At 32.3% G+C, this 19,982-nt stretch overlaps 2 protein-coding genes across 3 annotated transcripts; one reads left to right on the top strand and one right to left on the bottom strand.

The window, feature by feature from the left end:
* Positions 1-118: 118 nt before the first annotated feature.
* PMDH1 (peroxisomal NAD-malate dehydrogenase 1) lies at positions 119-6,558 on the top strand. 2 transcript variants are annotated; one of them, XM_012224104.4, is made up of 9 exons: positions 123-484; positions 581-796; positions 2,114-2,428; positions 3,088-3,177; positions 3,312-3,395; positions 5,669-5,704; positions 5,807-5,896; positions 5,991-6,085; positions 6,169-6,558. In XM_012224104.4, exons 1-9 carry the CDS (start codon positions 407-409, stop codon positions 6,239-6,241), a joined length of 1,077 nt encoding a protein of 358 aa, XP_012079494.1. In that variant the 5' UTR covers positions 123-406; the 3' UTR covers positions 6,242-6,558. The 2 variants fall into 2 exon arrangements, with proteins under 2 accessions (XP_012079495.1, XP_012079494.1); XM_012224105.4 differs by lacking the exons at positions 5,669-5,704; positions 5,807-5,896; positions 5,991-6,085; positions 6,169-6,558 and adding an exon at positions 3,583-4,590 and having other exon boundaries at positions 119-484.
* Positions 6,559-14,939: 8,381 nt separating this feature from the next.
* Positions 14,940-18,930, bottom strand: LOC105639912 (uncharacterized). The gene is made up of 2 exons (XM_012224106.4): positions 16,162-18,930; positions 14,940-15,650 (listed from the first exon to the last, which is right to left on the bottom strand). The coding sequence occupies exons 1-2, from the start codon at positions 18,743-18,745 to the stop codon at positions 15,193-15,195; spliced, it is 3,042 nt and encodes a 1,013-aa protein (XP_012079496.1). The 5' UTR covers positions 18,746-18,930; the 3' UTR covers positions 14,940-15,192.
* Positions 18,931-19,982: the final 1,052 nt, after the last annotated feature.

Here is a 19,982-nt window from a genome sequence, read left to right as displayed (position 1 = left end):
CATAAAATTTATATACATTTAACGTATGGATGGACATATAGATCGAGCTAATAATCCATATAAAAAAATTATGAAAATATACGAAGCTAATAATTAAAACCGCTTATTTATTTACGTCTCGATGTTATTCGTGATGACGCAGAATTGAAACAACAGAATTGAAGATACACCGAAAGTCGCAAAACTCCTTGTTTCTTGCATGATAGGATCAGTTTTGCAGTTTTCACATTTTCCAATATTTTCTTTCCGAATAAACAGTCTGTCATTTTCCTTTCTATCCATCTCTTTTCCGAACAAACAGTCCGTCATTTATTTTGCTCAACCTGTTGAGAGAGCTCCTTTCTTTCTTTTTCATCAGAACAAAACCCAAAATCTCCAACTTGAAGAAGAGGAAGAGTACTGTTAAATGATGCAGCCCGCAATTACAGAAGCCAATCAACGGATTGCAAGAATCGCATCCCATCTCAATCCTCCCCATATTAAGGTTTTTAATTAAGCTTGTTTTGATTTGACTGTTTGCTTTTCTTGATTGTTATTTTTTTTATTTGATTTGTGTTGTTCTTTCCTTGTAACGAGAAAGATGGAGGAGGGTTGCAGTCTGAACCGAGCGAATTGCCGGTCGAAAGGAGGGTCTGCTGGGTTCAAGGTAGCTATATTAGGAGCTGCAGGAGGAATAGGGCAGCCTCTAGCATTGTTGATGAAGATGAATCCACTGGTTTCGGTTCTTCATTTGTATGATGTGGTTAATACTCCTGGTGTTACTGCTGATATTAGCCATATGGACACTGGTGCTGTGGTAAGTGTGAATCTTGCAAAAGAAAAAACAAAATAAAAAATTTGATTTTGTTGGAGCTTTTTGTTTTGAAATTCTTGAATTGGATTGGTTATGGTTATAAATTTTGTAATTGAACTTTTGCGGAGGTTTTTGAATTTGTAACCTTTGAGTATATTGATTGGATTGGAGTTTTGATTTAAATTAGAGCAAAAAAGATAAAGGTAGGGCCGTGAAACAATCGAAGTTACTTCATTTTTGCTTGAGTTTAACCTGTTAAAATGCTCATTTGGGCTCATTTGTTGACTAAGCAAATCAAAGTTCAAACTTAAATTTAAGCTCCATTATTTAATGAACAATCTTGACAATATATAAGCTTGGAAAATTAAAAGATATTTTGGCATGATTCATTGTTGGCGCAAAATACTGTTCTCATTTAAAATTTCATGACATTCGATTGTAAAACAAACATAAATTGGACGTTAAATATTTTTAATTCATAAAATGGCTATTAATATGCACTATTAAGCCAACAACTTAATGGTTAGATAAAAATATGTCAAAATCAATTATCTTCACTCAATTGATAAGCTAGTTAATACACGAAACTCAAGCAGGTTTTCGAGCTTTGATGGCAAGCTCGAATTAGAATGAACCAAACTTGAGCATTGTGATGCTTCTCAATTTTGGCCCCAGACAAAAACACAGGAGTATATGCCAGGGAGTCGAGGACCTTGTACTGATGAGGGTATGGTCCATTTTGACATTAGATTGTGTTACTTGCAAATGACTAATATTAGGAATGGATGAACTGTTAGATGTCATCAAGGATAAGATTCAGTAACATAAATCACTGCATAGTGTGATTTGTAAATGGATTTACCAAGTATCCCTTGATTGCGTAACCGCATAGCATGAGTCTTTTGGGACAAATTCCTCATTTAATACTTAATCTCATCTGTTACTGCACTTGATTTCATATCTTGGTAGATTTATGATGTTATTCTCATGTTCTGTGAGGCAGAATTACTGCATGCTGATATGCGATGGAACTCTCTCTGTGTCTCTTTATTCTTTTATATATATATATATATATATATATATATATATATATATATATATATATATTATCTCAGTCATTTTTAATTAATGCAGACTGCTGACTTCTGAAGTTTTGTGGTTTGGTTGAGTACCTATGTCAGTGAGGGGAGAAAATGAATTTTAATACAAACTGGAATTAGCTTACAAACCTCAATCAAATCAAAGTATAGTGAATCTTTGAAATTGATCAATGAATTCTCTAAATGTCCAGTGGAACTGATGACATCCCCCAAATTTCAGGTACGTGGTTTCTTGGGCCAGCAGCAACTGGAGGATGCTCTTATAGGGATGGATCTTGTGATCATTCCTGCTGGCGTTCCAAGGAAACCAGGAATGACAAGAGATGATCTATTTAACATCAATGCTGGAATAGTTAAGACCCTTTGTGAAGGAATTGCTAAGTGCTGTCCACAAGCTATTGTCAACATTATCAGTAATCCTGTTAACTCCACGGTTCCAATTGCAGCAGAAGTTTTTAAGAAAGCTGGCACCTTTGATCCAAAGCGACTTTTAGGTGTCACAATGCTTGATGTTGTCAGAGCGAATACTTTTGTGGTAAGAACTATCACTGTTGCCATTGGTTCATCTTCTATGCATGGAAAGTTTATATATTTGTTTTCGTTACTGATAACAAGGCACTAATGGCTGACCATATCTACTGTTAAAATACGGAGTTCCAACACATTTTCCTCTTCACTTGTCATTTATTTTGGGTTGATCATGCTTCAATAGCAACTGTTAGGAAGAGAAGGATAAGATCGTCCTATTGGGAATTGAAAGAAAGAATATGGTGGAATTTGTTTCATGCATTTTCTGTATATTGTTAAAGCAAGCGAAGGTTTTTGTCTATTTTTGTCATCAACTGAAGCAATCTTCAGAATTTTGTAATAACTTGCTTTGCAATAAATGGGGTGCGAAGAATTTCTCTTCTGGAAGGAAGACATTTCAGGGTATGTGAATCATTAGGGCAAAGTTTGTGAAAATTTAATGTGAGATTAATGATGCTGATGCAAGTATCAGACAGTTGAATTTCGTAAGCTGCTTGCAGACTATTGTCAACCTAGATATGATTTGGAATAGCTTGTTTGCTGGTCTTCCTTATTCTGTCTAATTATATTTGCTTCTTATTCTTGAGTGGGATATATGCCGTCATCCACTTCTATTTCCGGATTTAATGTAGGTTTTTTTTCTTCTGTGTTTTGTTTAAACCACAGGCAGAAGTTTTGGGCCTTGATCCTAGAGAAGTCGATGTGCCAGTTGTTGGGGGTCATGCAGGGGTTACTATTTTACCTCTTCTATCACAGGTTTAGGACAAATTTATATATATATATATATATATATATATATATATATATATATATATATATTCAAAGAAAAAAAAAAAAAAAACTTTGTTGCAACTTTTTTCTAAAATTAACTACCTTTCTTTATTTTGCAGGTTAAACCTCCAAGCTCATTCACCCAAAAAGAAATTGACTACTTGACAGATCGTATTCAAAATGGCGGAACAGAAGTTGTAGAGGTAAAAGAAAATTTCATAAACTTTGTTGCAAAATTTTCTGCTTGTAGGCTAAACTAACATGATATCTGATTCTAGGGGCAAGCATTCAATTCATTTTATCTGGTTGGTTGAAAAAGTTTTAAGCTAAATAATACTTGCTCATATTCAACTTGGAAAAGTGATCAATGTTTTTCTTTCATTCTCTTAGGTGCCCAGTATCTTGGTTTTGGCATTTCTTAGTTGTGTCATTTACACAGAGTGTAGAGACAAAGAGAAGATGATGGATTTGTTAGGGATGCCCCTAATTGATAGCCATATAATTATATTTCTTAGCATGGGTCAACTTGCAAATTGCTAATGTCCAATTCATATACTCAATCAAACGTGGTGTTATAGGATAAAACATGGCTTTATTCTATTTTAGGCACTGAAAACAATTTTTAACAGCAATTTTGTTACACTGTAAAGCTGTTTGTAATTACCATATTCTTGCATTAGAGCAGGAAAAGGAATGGAGCACATGAATATTGCCATATGCATTTTCTTTGGAGCTTTGGTTATCATTAAAAATGTGGAGAAATTTGGCATTTATGTTGCACTTATTAATTCCTGAAGCAACTCTATCAACACCAACTCTATCAACACTTTTAGGTGATGGATGGTTTTAATTAACCACTTATTTTCGTGCGAGTTTTAGTGCTTTTGGTTTTAATTTCAGTCATGGGATGACAAAAGTCTCAGACTGTTGCTTTGTTTTGTATTTACCCTTCTTCTAAGGTGGACAGAGCTTTAAAGGGAGAAATTTACTGTAACTTTATGGTTTTAGGTTTTTAAGGTTGGACATTTTTTTGAGTTGTATACACCAATTCAATGCTTCTATTTCTAAGTTAGGTTACTTAACTGATGCGTTTTATATAATTGCTCTATAGGCATAGCCTGAGGTCTGATTGTGAACCAAGCCCATCTTGGAGTGGACCTATTCATAATCTCTTTTCTTCTTTTAGGCATTCTAGGATTAGGAAAATTAAGCAAGTGAGCTTATATTTTTGTTGGAGCCATTTAGCAGATATTCTTTTATTTCTTTATAAATGTATCCCCTCTACAGCCAGATATGTATACACACTTGACTAGATTTATGCTGTAGTCAGAAATGGCCAATGTATATGTGTATAACTTCATTAAATGGGTTCAAGATACCTGAAATTTGATATTGCCATGTGGTGGTCTTCGAATGGGATGTTTGGACAATGATTTGAAGCACTAGATATTTGTAAAACTTTCCATGGGTGCATAAAAGACGTGTTAGGAATTTGAAGAGATGCAACCCTAAGATGTTTGATTAGTGAGAAACAGATAGGAAGCAGAGAGCGAAGGGGTGAAGAGAGAAAGATGGTTACAAAAAGAAGAATCTAGAGAGACGAGAGAGAAAATATGAGAAGATGTTATTGATTGTCAAAATGATCTGAATATTCACTACTTCAGCTTAATATTTCTACTTTGGGCTCATAACTCGGATCCAATTACAAACACAATCAGAATTCAACATTTGACATTTAGAAGTCCAACTATTCAAACCCAATTACAATTAAGAAGTCCTAACAAGACAGCACAGCTGCTCTTTTTGTTCTGATTCAATGCAATGAATGGGGCATTTATTCAAAATAGAAGACTTGGGCAATCCTCCTCCTCTTGAGCTAGCTTTTGGGGAGTGAGTGAGGCCCGGTTCATTTTATAACACCATGGACACAAGGAAAATTTTCTTTTTTATTCTTCCTTTTTTCTTTTGAAAAAAAGTGGGAGAAAGTTAGAGAAGAAGGAGAAGAAGATGATGAAGAGGAGATTTCACATGCGGGAAGCAACAGTGGACTGGTTCATATTGGAAATTATAGATTTGACCATTTTGCCACGCATATTCTGACCAGTTTCAGGGAGTGAGATAGTTTTTGCAAATTTTACTCTTTCACTCTAGTTAGTAGATTGATTCTCTGCACCTATTCGCAAATCGTTCGTCTTTAATAATGCACATATTTGTAATATGTAGTGCTATCAATTGGCTAATTTGATTTAGAATTTTAATATTTTCATTTTATTGAGGAGTGAGTTAATCACTTTACTACCCAACTGCCAGTGCAAAAATATACTAGGAAAATTTGATAAGCATATTAGTGCAGCTATTAGCTTAAATTCTGCTATTTATGTATTGCGTTTTATCTCTTTGTTGATGGCATTCTTCAATACCCGTCATTTTAATCCATTGGCATTTATTTGAGTGAGCATTCTGATACAATTTTCAGGCCAAAGCTGGATCTGGTTCTGCAACATTATCTATGGTTAGTCAAGAGCCCCAATCTCTGAATTATCTCTCTGTTATTTTTACTTAAATTGTTAAGTAATGCCATATGACTAAGAAGAAATATACATGAAAATTGTAGGCATATGCTGCTGTTAAATTTGCAGACGCATGTCTTCGCGGCATGAGGGGGGATGCTGGTGTCATCCAGTGTGCATTTGTGGCTTCTCAGGTGGGTTCAGTTCTATTGGTGCAAAATCATTTTCATATTTATTTATTTTGCTCCTATAGGTGTGAGTTGTATTCTGACGTGTAGCCTTATATAGGTAACTGAACTTCCTTTCTTTGCTTCCAAGTTACGGCTTGGCCGTACTGGTGTTGAAGAAATCTATCCGCTTGGCCCCCTCAATGACTATGAAAGGTCTGCAAATTTTTAGAATTCTTTTGATTGAAAATAACTGTTATCTGGATACAAATTTCATTTTATCTGTTTATTAATAACAGGAGCGGCTTGGAGAAAGCAAAGAAAGAGTTAGCAGCAAGCATTCATAAGGGAATTTCATTTGTCAGGAAATGAGTCATGGCTAATAACAAGGGTTCATTTCTAATTTTCTGTCCCTGTTTTATTCCTTTGATGCATTTCCTCGATATCTGGGTTCCTTGAAATAAGTAGCGTCATCTCGTTTTAGCTGTCCATAAAAGGCAAGCAAACAATTGTAAGAATATGGTGATGGGGCTTTCTTCAACAGGGCTTTGGTGATAATTATGTAATAAATACAGAAGCACTTCAAAGCTAGGAACTATTCTCGTCTCTTCTCTTCATAATTTTTGTTTCCAAGATAATCTCACCAACTCTGTACTCAAGAAATATGGATTTCATACTAATTGCTTTTATCTGGTAGTGTTGCTTGAGTTCTAAATGGGAATCTTTCTATCTTGGGAACTGGTATTAATTGCAGCGGGCGACCATCATCTTTATAGGAGTGCATTGTTTAAAGATGATCATAGAAACAAGAGACGAAAGAGTGTGTAAGACAGATATGAAGTTTCAAAGACAGTGCCATGGGAATCCAAGAAAGCTGGATTTGCTGGTTGCACTCTACCTCATTTGACTTGAACGCAGTTTTTATGCTGCTTTTCCACTAAAGTAGCTTTCTAGTTCTTTCTTTGCCAGTTACCTGACTTTGGTTCAAGCCTCTGAGATTGTGAAAATTATTAGATATTTTCTACTTTTCAGTGCACAGGAACATTCTCATTTCAAAGATGGCTTCGGCCTTTGGCTAGAGATTCTATGCTTGGAAAGACGGGAAAGAAACATTCTGGTCTTATCTAGTCCAAAATTGAGCCAACTTTAATTAGAACTCCAAAGCTTTTAACAGGCATGTGGGTCTGTCTGGATCAATTCAAGTTTTCTATGTTGAAGCCAATTTTTAGCCCATTTCCTGTCTAAAAGACCAAAGGTCTTTAGATCCATAAGAAGAGAACAAAGAAAGAAAACCTACTCAAGAAGTTGATACGACGAGTATCAGCTAAAAGAATTAAGGACAAAGAAGCTGGATTAGAATTTCAAACGAACAACGAGAAGGGAATAGAATGATCCAACATCGCAAAATGAACAATTAGCTTCACAAAAACTATGATGAAGAGAACAATTTCAATAATGAGTCAACAAACTCTGGATATCTAAGAAAGTGAACAAAACCAAGTAAATAAAATTAAAAACTTATGTCCAATCATAAAACTTAGACATCAAACTTAAAAGATGCAACTAATTATAGAAAAGTTTTGAAATTTTTGCATACCCGAAGTAAAATAAAGAGATTAAAAAAACTTTTTAGAAGAATGTTTTTAACAATTGAGGAATTTATATTATTAAAAAAAAAAATTGCCCTTCTATAGTTTGATTTTAGAATTCAAATCCTAATCAACAAGATAGGACCAAACTCTTACAAATTGATCTAATCTTATTATGGGCTATAATGTCTCATTTTCAATTTCTATCAATGATTGTAATAGAAGCATCATTGTTCATGCTTTAGTTGCATGTGTGCATGAGAAAAAGAAAATAAATGCACTAGTTTAGTTTTTTCTTGGCAGGAGAAAATATGAAATAATGAAATATAATTGATTAACATGTACTTTACAACAAGTATTTGAAAAATCTTTGACTTGGAATTGACAGGCCAATGTAGAATACACTCATCTCCCTTTAACAATAGTGAAGATGATAAGCCTGTGAAACATTAGACATGATTAAAGAAGAAGCTGCCTTTCTTTTTTTATAACTAATCCTTCCATTTCCTTATCTTAAAGACCCCACAAAACAAGCCCAATGCTCTTTCTCAGCTTACAATCACAGTATTATATATTATTTCTTTTTCCCCAATTTTTTCAACCAAAAGGTACATAAAAAGTGTATATTATTATAAAAAAAAAACATCAAGTAGTGGAGTGGACTTGGGTTAATGAGATATGATGTTGGAGGCCGTGTTGATTATATCTCATGTCCCTACATTCTTCTCCTCATTGCACATGTTCTACTTTATGTTAAAATTTATTAGACGATATTAGGCCAAAGTCCAATCTTTTCATTCCCTTTACAGCTTTCTTTTTTAAAAAATAAACAAAAAAAACAAAAAAGAAGAAAATTCCACTCCTATGTCCTGCCATTTCTTGGTGTTAAATTTTCAAAAGTTAGGAACATTAAAGCTATATTGTCATGTCTCTCCTTTTGCTTTTCCAATATCACCTAAAATGTCGCCTTATTGCTCTGCAAAGATTGTATTAATCTTGCTTTAATCACTTAGAAAGTCCTATATATCTATAGCACTAGCTATTACAATGGGCATTAATGAAAATTATATATGTAAGGAATAGTTTCTTGGTGATGTTACCACCTAACCCTAAAGTGGGTCACATATGCAAAAAATTTTTGGACCCACTAACTGTGTTTCTATAGAAAATGTTAAAGCCTTTGCATACCTACAATGTGTGGAGATGTTTATCTTGTGTCTTTTAGTCTTTTTTTTTTTCTTTCATTGGCAATGCTTTGTACATATAATTATAATATAAGCTCACCTTTTAGGGGAAAAGGACATACACATTATTGGTCATAGTATTTTCATGGGTCCATAATATTATTTGTATAAATTCCAATTGAGATATTATATTTATTAGTATATTTAATATTTTACATTCCAAGATAACAATAGTATTGGGAGTTGTTGGATAATTCTAAATGATGTTGAATCCATAGGAGACATTTATGCACTATATGCAAGTAACTAAACAGTGTGAAAAAAAATTTTAATAAATTAGAAGCATAATATAGACCTTGGAATCCTATGCTCAAATTTTCATTACAAGATGTAAAAGTCTTGCCACTTTTTTTCCTTTTTTTTCCTTTTTATAATTGTGTTTTTTTGATAATTATTTTGTCCTAAAATATAAGTCGTTTCGAATATTTTAAAGAGTAATAAATGATGTTTTTCCTATATTACCTTTATTTACATTAGATACAATAAATATTTTCACAAGTAATTATAAAGGATAATTTGGTCAAATTACTCTTGATTTTGTTATAACCTAGGAGAATTATTTGTTTCTTTACTTCTCGTGCAAAAACCTTAAGCGACTTATATTTTGAGACTGGGGAATAATACAATAACTGCTTGATTTTATTGATACAAATTGAAATTAAAAACCACACTCAGCTGCATATGGAATAATTTTTAATTTCATTAGCTTGGTCTATAAAACGGGCTATAGACGGGTCTAAATAAGTTGTTTCGTATTGAGTATTTATACCTCATAAACAGTGGAAATGCATGTTAACGTTGTTTCCGCAATGATCTTCTTAATTGAACTGACAATGTCATGCACATGTTTTCCTGAAGATCTTTCATAACCTAGAATTTCAGAATCTGGAAGTTTTCATGGAAACCACTTTCCAAAAGTTACAAAGCAGTCAAAGACATGAAGGTGGAAGGTGAGTGATACAGCTTTGTGTATACAAAATTTGACACTCTACCAAACCTCAGTCAAAGTTGTAATTTTTTTTTTCTTTTTCTGTTAAGAACTTTTAAATTTTGACAAACAATAGTATTAGGAGAATCATTTTGCCTTAAACTACGAAATTTAATTTTTCAGGATTTGATTAGAGCACCTCCTGAATTATATAATATTATAAATTTATAATATAGGATATAAAATGGAAGAGTGACATGTGGGATGCCACGTAAACAATAATAGATTGTGCACTTCCCCAAACCTATCATTTTCCCTCTCAATTCAACCTGCTTTTATTGCACACCAAATTTTCCGTCCAAAGTCCAAATTTTAATTTCAATTCAAATTTATTTTTTTTATTTTTTTATAATATATCTATTTATATACGTTAGCATTTTAAAAATCTCTCTAATGCATTATTTTCAGATCATCTTATATCCTTTTTCTTCTTTTCTTTTCTGGATCATCTTATAAATAGACATTTGCATCAAAAAGCATTTTTAAAAAATATTTCCATTTATCAAATGTGACAATTAAATAAAAGCAATTCACATTAGCATAGACCCTCTAAATATTCTCATATCATAAATCTTAAATTTTTTTTCAAACTAAATGTCCTTTATTATGCATCTCCCTATTAATTATATTTCATAGTTTATATCCATAAATTAAAAAAAATACTAAATAAAGAAATTAAGATTATCAATCTTTCAAAATTGAAATTCATGATATCATACCACCATATAAGCATTTGATCATTCTGCCACTGGCCTGATTATTGCTTCAGATAAATGAGGTGATACTCTTGATCTATGAAGCCATTACATTGTGACTATATGGATGAAAAAAAAATTTCCCATTTGAAATATATTTTTTTTCTCATATAAAAAGCAAAAAATTGATGAAGACCAAGTATTATTGATAGTGCTAAGGTTCGTATAAGCTAATAAGCAAGTGGATTCTTTGCTAAGTATTTTATGATGAATGCTACATCTTTTTAGTTGGGATAGACAGTGAAAGGAGAGAGGGGTATGGGACCATGATTCTTGCAAACAGGAAACAAGGGCAAAGGGCCAATTGTGACAGAATAAATAAAAATAAAGATTTTATTAAAATAATAAATTTAAAATATCAAGCATAAGTCTATGATTGTTATTTATTTGGCAAAAAAAAAAAATAATTAGCATTTACAGCAAAATTAATAAAAAAAAAACAAAATGTAAAAACAAACCAAGTTAATGTGTAAAAGTAAAATATATATATATATATATATATATATAATTAACTAAAATAATTAAAAAGATTTAGAGTATGCCCAATTAAGTTAAGTCTCAAACTCATATTTTTTACAAAATTATATATCATGAATTGAAAAGTCTATATATAGTGATTGTTAATTTTATGATAAAATAATATTATGAAAAAAACATATGACCAATATTTTAATTTTTTTAAAAATATATTGAAGAATTAAAAAAGAAAAAGAGATATTAAAATTTAAAAAGCAAGTAAATAAATATAGTGGACAGATTCAAACTAGATGGGAAAAGAAAAATTATGTTTATTTGTAGATATTATGTAATGGTTGTAACAAAAAGATAGGTTGATTTGGTTAGAGAAAAGAACAACTATTTTAGTCTTTCTATTATGTTTGTTGCATTTTCTTTTTAAAAGTTGTTTGTCATTTTCCAAGCCTTTTTCTATCTCCTCTCCTTATTTCAAAATTTTCTGCTCCTTTAGGAAAATTGCTCAAATCAAATATACATACATAGCATTCAAACATTCATTATTTAATAAAGAAAAGAAATATACTTTTTTTTTGTTGTTTTTTATACAAATAAATCACATTATTGATTTCCTTTTATTCAATTAATATTAATTTTGTCCTTTACATTTGGTGTTTTAAAGGGTTTCATACCATGGAATAGAATCTTACTTCTCCTATTCTCTATGAATGATTGAACAATAATCGAATGTACTATTTTCTAATTTTTAGTGTATCAACTATCAAGGACTAGTCATTTCTTTGACTAGCTCTAACCTAAAAACATCAATCACCCTCTTTTCTTTCTTTCTTTGAATATAATAAGAAGTTTTAGTTTTAGTTTAATTATAGCTTATTAAAACTCCAAATTTATTCATTCAAATAATAAGAATAAAGTTTATTTCCCTAAATTGAATCAATAAATTGTTTATTGCTGAATAAAAAAAAAATTATTTTTAGATTTGATTCAATAAGCTATGTAACTTATTAAATGAAAAAAATAAATTTATCTCATAGATTGGAAATATATGTCACTTCTTAATTATTCAACAATTAGCTTTTAATACTATTTCTTAATCATTCAACTTAATAAAACAATAATTTTCGATACGACATTTAGATTTCAATCCAAACAAAAGATCCTTAACGAATTATTTGTTCTGTTTTTAGAACAAATGATAAGATAATTTATCTGATCTTAACTAATAAATTATTTATTAAAATTTATAAACTAAACTTTTTCTAAATGCAAAAGTTTGATTTACAACTTGTTCAATAAATTATATAATTTATCAGTTGAAAAAGTAAAATGCCTCTTAGAACTATATAGTATCGTTGTATATTACTTCTTAATCATTCAACAATCAATTCTTATATTAATTTTTGATCATTCAATTCAATAAACGGTTAATTTAAATTCAGCATTAAACAAATAACCCATATATCAAGATTGTAATATTTTATTTTCTTACTTTTTGAAGTTTGTGTATGGGTTAGGTGAGAATTAGGTTTTGATTACTTAATTTGTCACCTATTTAAGCTACATAAATAATTGACTTCTTAGTCCACAATAAGAAGATATAAACCTAATTGGACACCAAAAGTTTGATGGCTATTTCTGCATCAAAACAAAATAAAGGAAATGTCACAAAAAGGAAAAAAGAAGACATGTTGATTCATATCAACAATCGAAAATGAAAGTGATTTCACCAATATTATAATAATTATTATGATTAAGTAATAATTTCTTTTTTGTTAATTTAACTTTGATTGAAATTTAAATTTGAGATATTTTTGATTTCGAAAACAAATTGATTTGCCAGATTTTATGCATAATCGAAAACAGTAGAATAAAAGGTCTGCCCTAAAAAGGGAAAATAAAAAACAAAAGGAATGAAAGGTTGTCGGTTTTGTAGAAATTAAATTTTATTTATCTATGTATTTCTTTACAAATTAAAGTATTTAAAAAGATATTTATACTCGTCCTTTTTAAAAGAAAAAAAAAAATTAAAATGGTGCATATAGACAAAGAGGCCATTGCAGAGCTTCCTGTTCTCTGTCTGTCTTTCTAATTTTTCACGTGACTGCAAAAAGTAATAAATAGGAGTAGTATTTATTTATTTTATTAAAATGCTATTATTATGTACAAGAATTAATTAAAATAACAATAATAAAGACTCATTGGAGCACGTTCGTCATAAGAACATTTCAGCTCTTCTTATTTGTTTTTTATGTTCGATTAATATAGCTTAATTATATAATATAAACAAATTCTTAATTATCTGAATTAATAGGATCATAAAACAGTAGCTCTCCTAATGCATAATTTAATTTCGACTTTTTTAATTTTAATATAATAAAATTGTTCAAACAAAATAAATTGATCAAAATACTCCATTGAAATAGTCTTATCTTATGTATAATGTATTACTACAAGGGAAGATTTAAAATCATTGTCAAATTGAGCAGCGACTAAAAAAAAAAAACATTAAAGTTTGGTCCTATCAAAATCAAAATGTCCATCAGCACATCAGCAAGAACACAAATTAATGTTAGGTGAAGAATCAACAGAACCCATCAATCAAATACTTTCTTTCTCAAAGGCAAAATACAATGCCACCTGAATCTTTACCATATTATTACGTTGCATTATACATATATAGAGATGGGACATGCCACGTCACTAAAACACATGGCATCTCAGCCATACAAAGTATATCCTATTTCCCATCCTTACCTTACCTTACCTAATAGTTCCAACGCAAGAAAATACAACAAACACTATCAAACAAGACGTGGGCTTTTGTCTTTCTAAGGTAATCTTTCTGTAAAGGTAGCCTTTTATATGGGCAAGTGCCCTTGCTCCTTGACTTTACCCTTCAATTAAGGACAATTTGGTCTAATTAATAATTGAACTGAAATGTGAATATATTCTTGGGTACATGTACGATTCTACTAACTTAAAATATTTGTTACGTAAAATTAATTATTTTGGTAGCTATTATCTGTTTTAATAGTATTTAATTATTAGTTATTTAAATAATTTTTCATAAAAAATAAAAAGTTACATTACATGAATTAAATTAGAAACATTATAAAAAATAGAACTATGGAATTGATACTTTTGAACTTTTGATGCGGGTATTTTGGTCGTTTTCATTTTTTTTTTTTAAGGGAGGCAATTATTGAAATATAATAGAATCTTTAGTTAGGTGATTCCCAAATTCAACAACCTCAAGGACAATCTTACTAACTCTACAACAAGTTTTGCATTGCATGAGTCACTTGCATTGCATATGGCAAAAACCTCACATAGGGGAGGTCCTTCATTTGCTTCCAGATCATAGACACCAAAAAATGGAACCCACCACCACCAAATCGCCATGGTAACCCGAGACGTCCAATCAGTCGGTTCGATTCCAAACTGAACTATATTGATAAAAATAAAAACTGAATTACGTTCTTTTTTCAAACCAAACCGAAACTGAGTGCTTATTATACTTGTATATTCACAAAAAAAAAAAAAAAGACTTGAATGAGAAAATAAAAACAAAGGTACTTGTGCTTCTTTTAAAGGGAAAGGAGCACTCATGTAGCTTAGTTCAATTTAATTTCACAGAAAGAGACCTGGAAATTGGCAGGGGTAAGGAGCTTTCACTCTCTCTAGCAGCAGTAGCCAGAGAAAGCCCCACCAATCTTGGCAATTGAAAGGTCACGCCATTGCCCATTGTGCATATCCACTCTTTTATATATAATAAAAGTATTCATAAACCACAACCAAATTTTTTTCTCTTTATACCTAACAAATTTCTGTCTCTTTCAGTCTTTCCCTCTTACAGCTCAGAAAATAACCAACTAATTAAAGAACCGTGACTCTCTCTTTCTTCTCTTTCCCTTAAACTTTACGCAGAGCTAAAACAAAATAGTGGTGAACAGTTTCTGCTATTAGCATGCACAGAGAGGTCAATTGCTGGCATTAGTATAGTGCCGCTAGAACTTGATGTTATGGAGAACTTTGAAGACAAGATTTTTATAAGAAAATAAACAAACCCTTCCTTAATTTCTCCCACCCTTAATTTTCCTCCTACTATACACAAAAAAACTTGCAAACTTAATACCAATAAGTTAGAGCAAACCTTCCCAAAAGATTAAAAAAAAGAAAGAAAGAAAATAAAATATCACAAGATTGAAACTAACACAATTCCTGGAATTTAAGAGAACAAACAATCCCCCTTCTTTCCCTTTCAAAAAGGCTTTTAAATGCTGAGAAGGTCAGGTGGTGATTGAGGCGATTGATGATCTTTTTGATCTCTAGTAGTTGCTGCATTTGGAGAGTCTAGTGTAGCAGCTGATTGTGGTGAGGATTCTGTAACTGTTAAGTCTCCCTGTTTTGAGTTTGGTGGCTTAGGAAGCTCTGTTAAAATCTGCACTACTTCTCGCATTGTTGGGCGCTCTATCGCCTGTTCTTCAACACACAGCATTGCAACATAGAACACATGCATTACCTCATGAAGTGGAACTGAAGGGAGTCTTGGGTCTAGGACTTTGAGAACTCCTTCCTTGTTCGAGTCGGTCATTTTTCGAACCCATTGAACTATGTCCACTCCATCACCAAATTCCCCAACCGGTTTTCTACCAGTAACAAGTTCTAACAGAACAACACCGAAGCTGTATACATCACTCTTCTCATCAACCTTGAGCGTATACGCATACTCTGCAAAAATTAGGATCGTTCAATTGATTAATCAAAAGCCCAAATCATAATAATTTGGTTTTATATCCTATAAGCCGTACCTTAATTCATGAACAGGGTTTCATCATAGTAGACAAGACAATGGGTTTAATAGCAAAGAAAAAACATCATTCAATTTTTGTACTTTAAGATGACTAAAACTTAATTTTTAATGTGAAGAACTTCTCGACAGCCTAGACTGACTTGTGATAAAACCAACCACTTCCAAGGACTGATTAAGATTGAATAGCACACGTCATGCTTATAGATCCCAAAAGTTGAAATAGGCCAAAGTACAGTGAAATTTTGAAATTGACATCAGTAAGATCTGTACACAAATGATCATGGTGTCAAATTTTTTAATCTAGGAAATTCAAATATTATCATGACATAATAGAACTTTGTAAAAGAAATGATATGAGAACACCTAAGACAGAAAAAAACAAAGTACAAACAAAAACGAAAATAAATCCCCAAAACCAATCGATCATACCTGGAGCTATATATCCATAAGAACCAGCAATTGCAGACATACATTCTGAGGTGCCTGAGTCTTGCAAGAACTTAGCAAGACCAAAATCAGCAACATGAGCTTCAAAATTGGAATCAAGAAGGATATTGTTCGATTTCACATCGCGATGAACAATCAGTGGTGAACAATCATGATGAAGATAGCAAAGGCCTTTTGCAGCTTCAACAGCAATCTTATACCTGGTATCCCAATGCAAATGACCTCCTTTCTTGCCATGAAGAACCTCACCTAAGCTCCCATTAGGCATGTACTCATACACCAGAAGATTAGTCTCATGATTCGAGCAAAACCCCAATAATCTAACGATGTGTCTATGTCTAATCCTTCCTAAAGTTTGTATCTCAGCATTGAATCCATGATCATGAGATGACCCTCTGCTCATTGCTGGTAACCTCTTAACAGCAACATGATCACCGTTTGGCATAGATCCCTTATAAACAATTCCTGCACCTCCTTTTCCAATTATATTATCTTCTTTCAAGCAGTCCAGAACATCATCAACCGTAAAATCTAAGCGCTGGAATGCAGTCAATTTCCATGCGCGAGACTCACTAGCCTTCTTCAATGATCTTGCTTTAATTATTGCTGCAACTGCAAATGCAATTGAGCAAACAAGCAAGCCAATGACAAGCAAGAGCTTCAAAGAAGCAGAGAGTGGCCCTTTAACATGTGCTTGGTGGGTTCCATTTCCATCCCCATCTTTGCAAGGACCCAAATAAGGACCACAAAGATCAGGATTACCCAAAAACGAAGTGTAATTAAAATAACTAAATTGACCAGTACCAGGAACCAAACCAGTAAGATTGTTATAAGAAAAATCAACAGAAGTTAAGCTCTGCATAGTTGCTATTGATGAAGGAATACTGCCAATTAGATGATTTCTTGACAAATTAAGGTAGTTCAATATTCTCATACCTGTAATCTCAGTTGGAATTGCACCTGACAGCTCATTTCTACTGAGGTCAACAAATGTTAATAGCTTACATTGGCTAATTTCAGGTGTAATTGGGCCTGAAAACTTGTTAGAGCTAAAGTCCATCTTTGAGAGTTGTTGTAATCTTCCAATTTGAGGTGGGATAGCCCCAGAGAATTTATTCCCATCAAGAAGCAACTTTTGAACACCAGAGAAGTTCCCAATACTAGGAGGCAAAGACCCAGAAAGCCTATTGTTAGAAAGACTGATTTGGCCAAGATTCATTGCTATAGTGTCAGTAACTGGAAACTCTCCAGTTAAAAGATTATCTTGTAACTCTACTTGACTCAATTTTGGTAACCCAAAAAGCCCCTTTGGAATCGACCCGTTTAGAAAATTCTCTCCCATTCGAATCCGACTCAATGACTCGCATTTTCCAAGGGATTCAGGAATCGGCCCAAACAAGAAATTACTAAGTGTAATCAAAGTTTGTAACCGGTTACCGAGACACATATTCGGCGGAAGATTTCCGGTGAGTTTGTTTGAAGAGAGATCTAGAAGGACAAGATTCCCATTTTTGCCCAACCCTTGTGGAATACTTCCTGTGAAGTTATTTTCCCATAACTGCAACACTTCCAGCTTGGGTAAATCACCGATGAACTCCGGAATCGCTCCATAGAGTTTGTTACGGAAAAGATTCAACAGCGTTAAGTTCTTCAACTCGGAGAACGAACTCGGAATCTCTCCGGTAAGCATATTGTTGGACAAATCCATGGATTTTAAGCTTTTCAAGTTGCCAAGCTCTTCTGTTAAAGACCCAGAAAGACCATTCACCTGAAGAAATAGAGTGTCTAGCTTCTGTAACTTTCCTATCTCCTTTGGTATCTCTCCCGATAACATGCAATTTGCAGCATCAAACCGGACTAAATCGGATAAGTTTCCGATCTCGGGCGGTAAACCGCCTTCATAGCTATTATAGTATCCAATGTAGAGTTGCTGCAACCTGGTTAAGTTACCAATCTCCGGTGGAATAGGACCGACCAATTCGTTGCCGGAGATTGCTAAGTATTCTAGAAACTCCCACTTCCCATACTCCGGTGGGATTTTTCCAGAGAAAAAATTCCCACCCAGATGCAGGTGACGGAGATTGGGCATGTCGGTGACAGCCAACGGCAATACATCGGTCATATTGTTGTTATACAAGTCAAGAACTTGCAGATTTTTGAGCTGAGAGAGTTGAGAAGGGAAAGTTCCATTAAAAACATTGTTAGAAAGATTAAGGGAGCGAAGGCCAGGAATGGCGGAAAGCTGAGGCGGGATGGGGCCAGAAAGCTGGTTAGCAGCGAGAGTAAGGTTTTGAAGGTAACGAAGATGAGCGATATCAGAGGAGAGAATACCAGAAAGATTAAGACTAGAAAGGTCAAGAGAGGTCACGTGACGACCAGAAGGGTCACAGGTAACGCCAGACCACGAGCAAAGTGAGTTACTTGAGTTCCATGAAACAAGAGCTGATTGAGGGTCATCAATGGCGGCTTTTACAGAAAGAAGAGCTTGGTATTCAGACATTACACGAGCAAAAGAAGTGCAGATTTGAAGATGGAGAATGAGAAACAGAAGAAGAAGAAGTCTCATTTTTTTTTTTCTGGGTTTTGTTTATTTTGCTGAAATGTTTTTGGGTTCTGATTTTTTGAAGAAGAAGAGGAGAATGAAGAAGACAGAAAGAAAGAAACGAGAACAGACTGAAGAGTAGAAGGGGAAAGAGTAGTGTGTAGGAGAAGGGGAAGGAGAGGGTTAAGATTTAAATATTTGTTTTGTAGTGGATTTTAATCTGAGTTCATAATTGCCAAAAAGGTTCATTTATTTTAGTTTTGGACTCTTATTGTTCGTTAAATAGAGAAACTCACTGAGTATGAAAAATTAGTCAATATATGTAAGATTAAGAAGAAATTGTCCAATTTTTGTTTTACCTGTGTGGCTCTGTTTTGTGCTTTTTTTCGGTGCAAGATTGTTTTCGTTGATGATTGTTTCATTTGTGGCCAAATTGAAATTAATGGATTAGTTTATGCTCAAAAAGAAAAAATAAATTAATGGATAAATTTATTCACTATTTATAATTAATTGTGTTTTCCTTACAAGAAATTGCTGTCATAATTACTTTACAACTATGCTATTTCATACTATTAAATACTTGTCCATACAAGTGCATATTCATTTTACATATAATTTATTAAAATAATTTTCATTTTATTACTACGTCTATTTTAATTTTATACTTATCTTTCTGTTCTAATTTCTATTTTTTACATTCGTTTCACTTATAATTTTAGTTTCTTTTTTCACTTATTCCATGCTATAATTCTATTTTCTTTTTTAAAATACCATAAATTCTTAAGTTTTTTTAATAAAATATGTATATCAACAAAATCATTAATGTTGCCACTAAGATTGGCGAACTCCACAATTTTGATTGTTTCATCCTTGCATTTAAAAATTAAAATTTTAATTTAATACTAGTCATTTAATTATAATAGAACACTCTCTTCATCCATTTTTATTATTGTTTTAATGTTTTTATATGTTGATTAAGAAAACAATTAAATAACTTAAATTATCAAAATACTCTTTAATTCTTAACTAGCTGCTCTAATCTTAAAAATTATCTTTTCAAAAGAAAAATCTTAAATAATTATTTTACCATTAATTTGTCAATAAAACTGAGAGAGGGGAGAATATAAAGGTAAAATTGAAAAAAATTAACTATTGCTCCTACAGATAAAATGAATGAAGTGAGTAAATAATATTGGAAAAAAAAACTACATGAAAATTATAATTTAATATATTAACTGTATATTCTTAATATGTGCAAATG

The sequence above is a fragment of the Jatropha curcas genome, chromosome 3, assembly GCF_041381405.1.
Source record: "Jatropha curcas cultivar XTBG-Jc1 chromosome 3, XTBG_Jcur_1.0, whole genome shotgun sequence".
NCBI lineage: Eukaryota > Viridiplantae > Streptophyta > Magnoliopsida > Malpighiales > Euphorbiaceae > Jatropha > Jatropha curcas.
Note: the sequence above shows the minus strand (reverse complement) of the source record. Positions and strands in the feature narration are given on the sequence as shown.

Coding starts and splice junctions, on each gene's coding strand:
- PMDH1 (XM_012224104.4), top strand. CDS start 407: ATGATGCAGCCCGCAATTACAGAAGCCAATCAACGGATTGCAAGAATC. Junction 797..2,113: donor ATATGGACACTGGTGCTGTG/GTAAGTGTGAAT, acceptor CCCAAATTTCAG/GTACGTGGTTTCTTGGGCCA. Junction 2,429..3,087: donor TCAGAGCGAATACTTTTGTG/GTAAGAACTATC, acceptor TTTAAACCACAG/GCAGAAGTTTTGGGCCTTGA.
- LOC105639912 (XM_012224106.4), bottom strand. CDS start 18,745: ATGAGACTTCTTCTTCTTCTGTTTCTCATTCTCCATCTTCAAATCTGC. Junction 15,651..16,161: donor TTATGGATATATAGCTCCAG/GTATGATCGATT, acceptor TAATTTTTGCAG/AGTATGCGTATACGCTCAAG.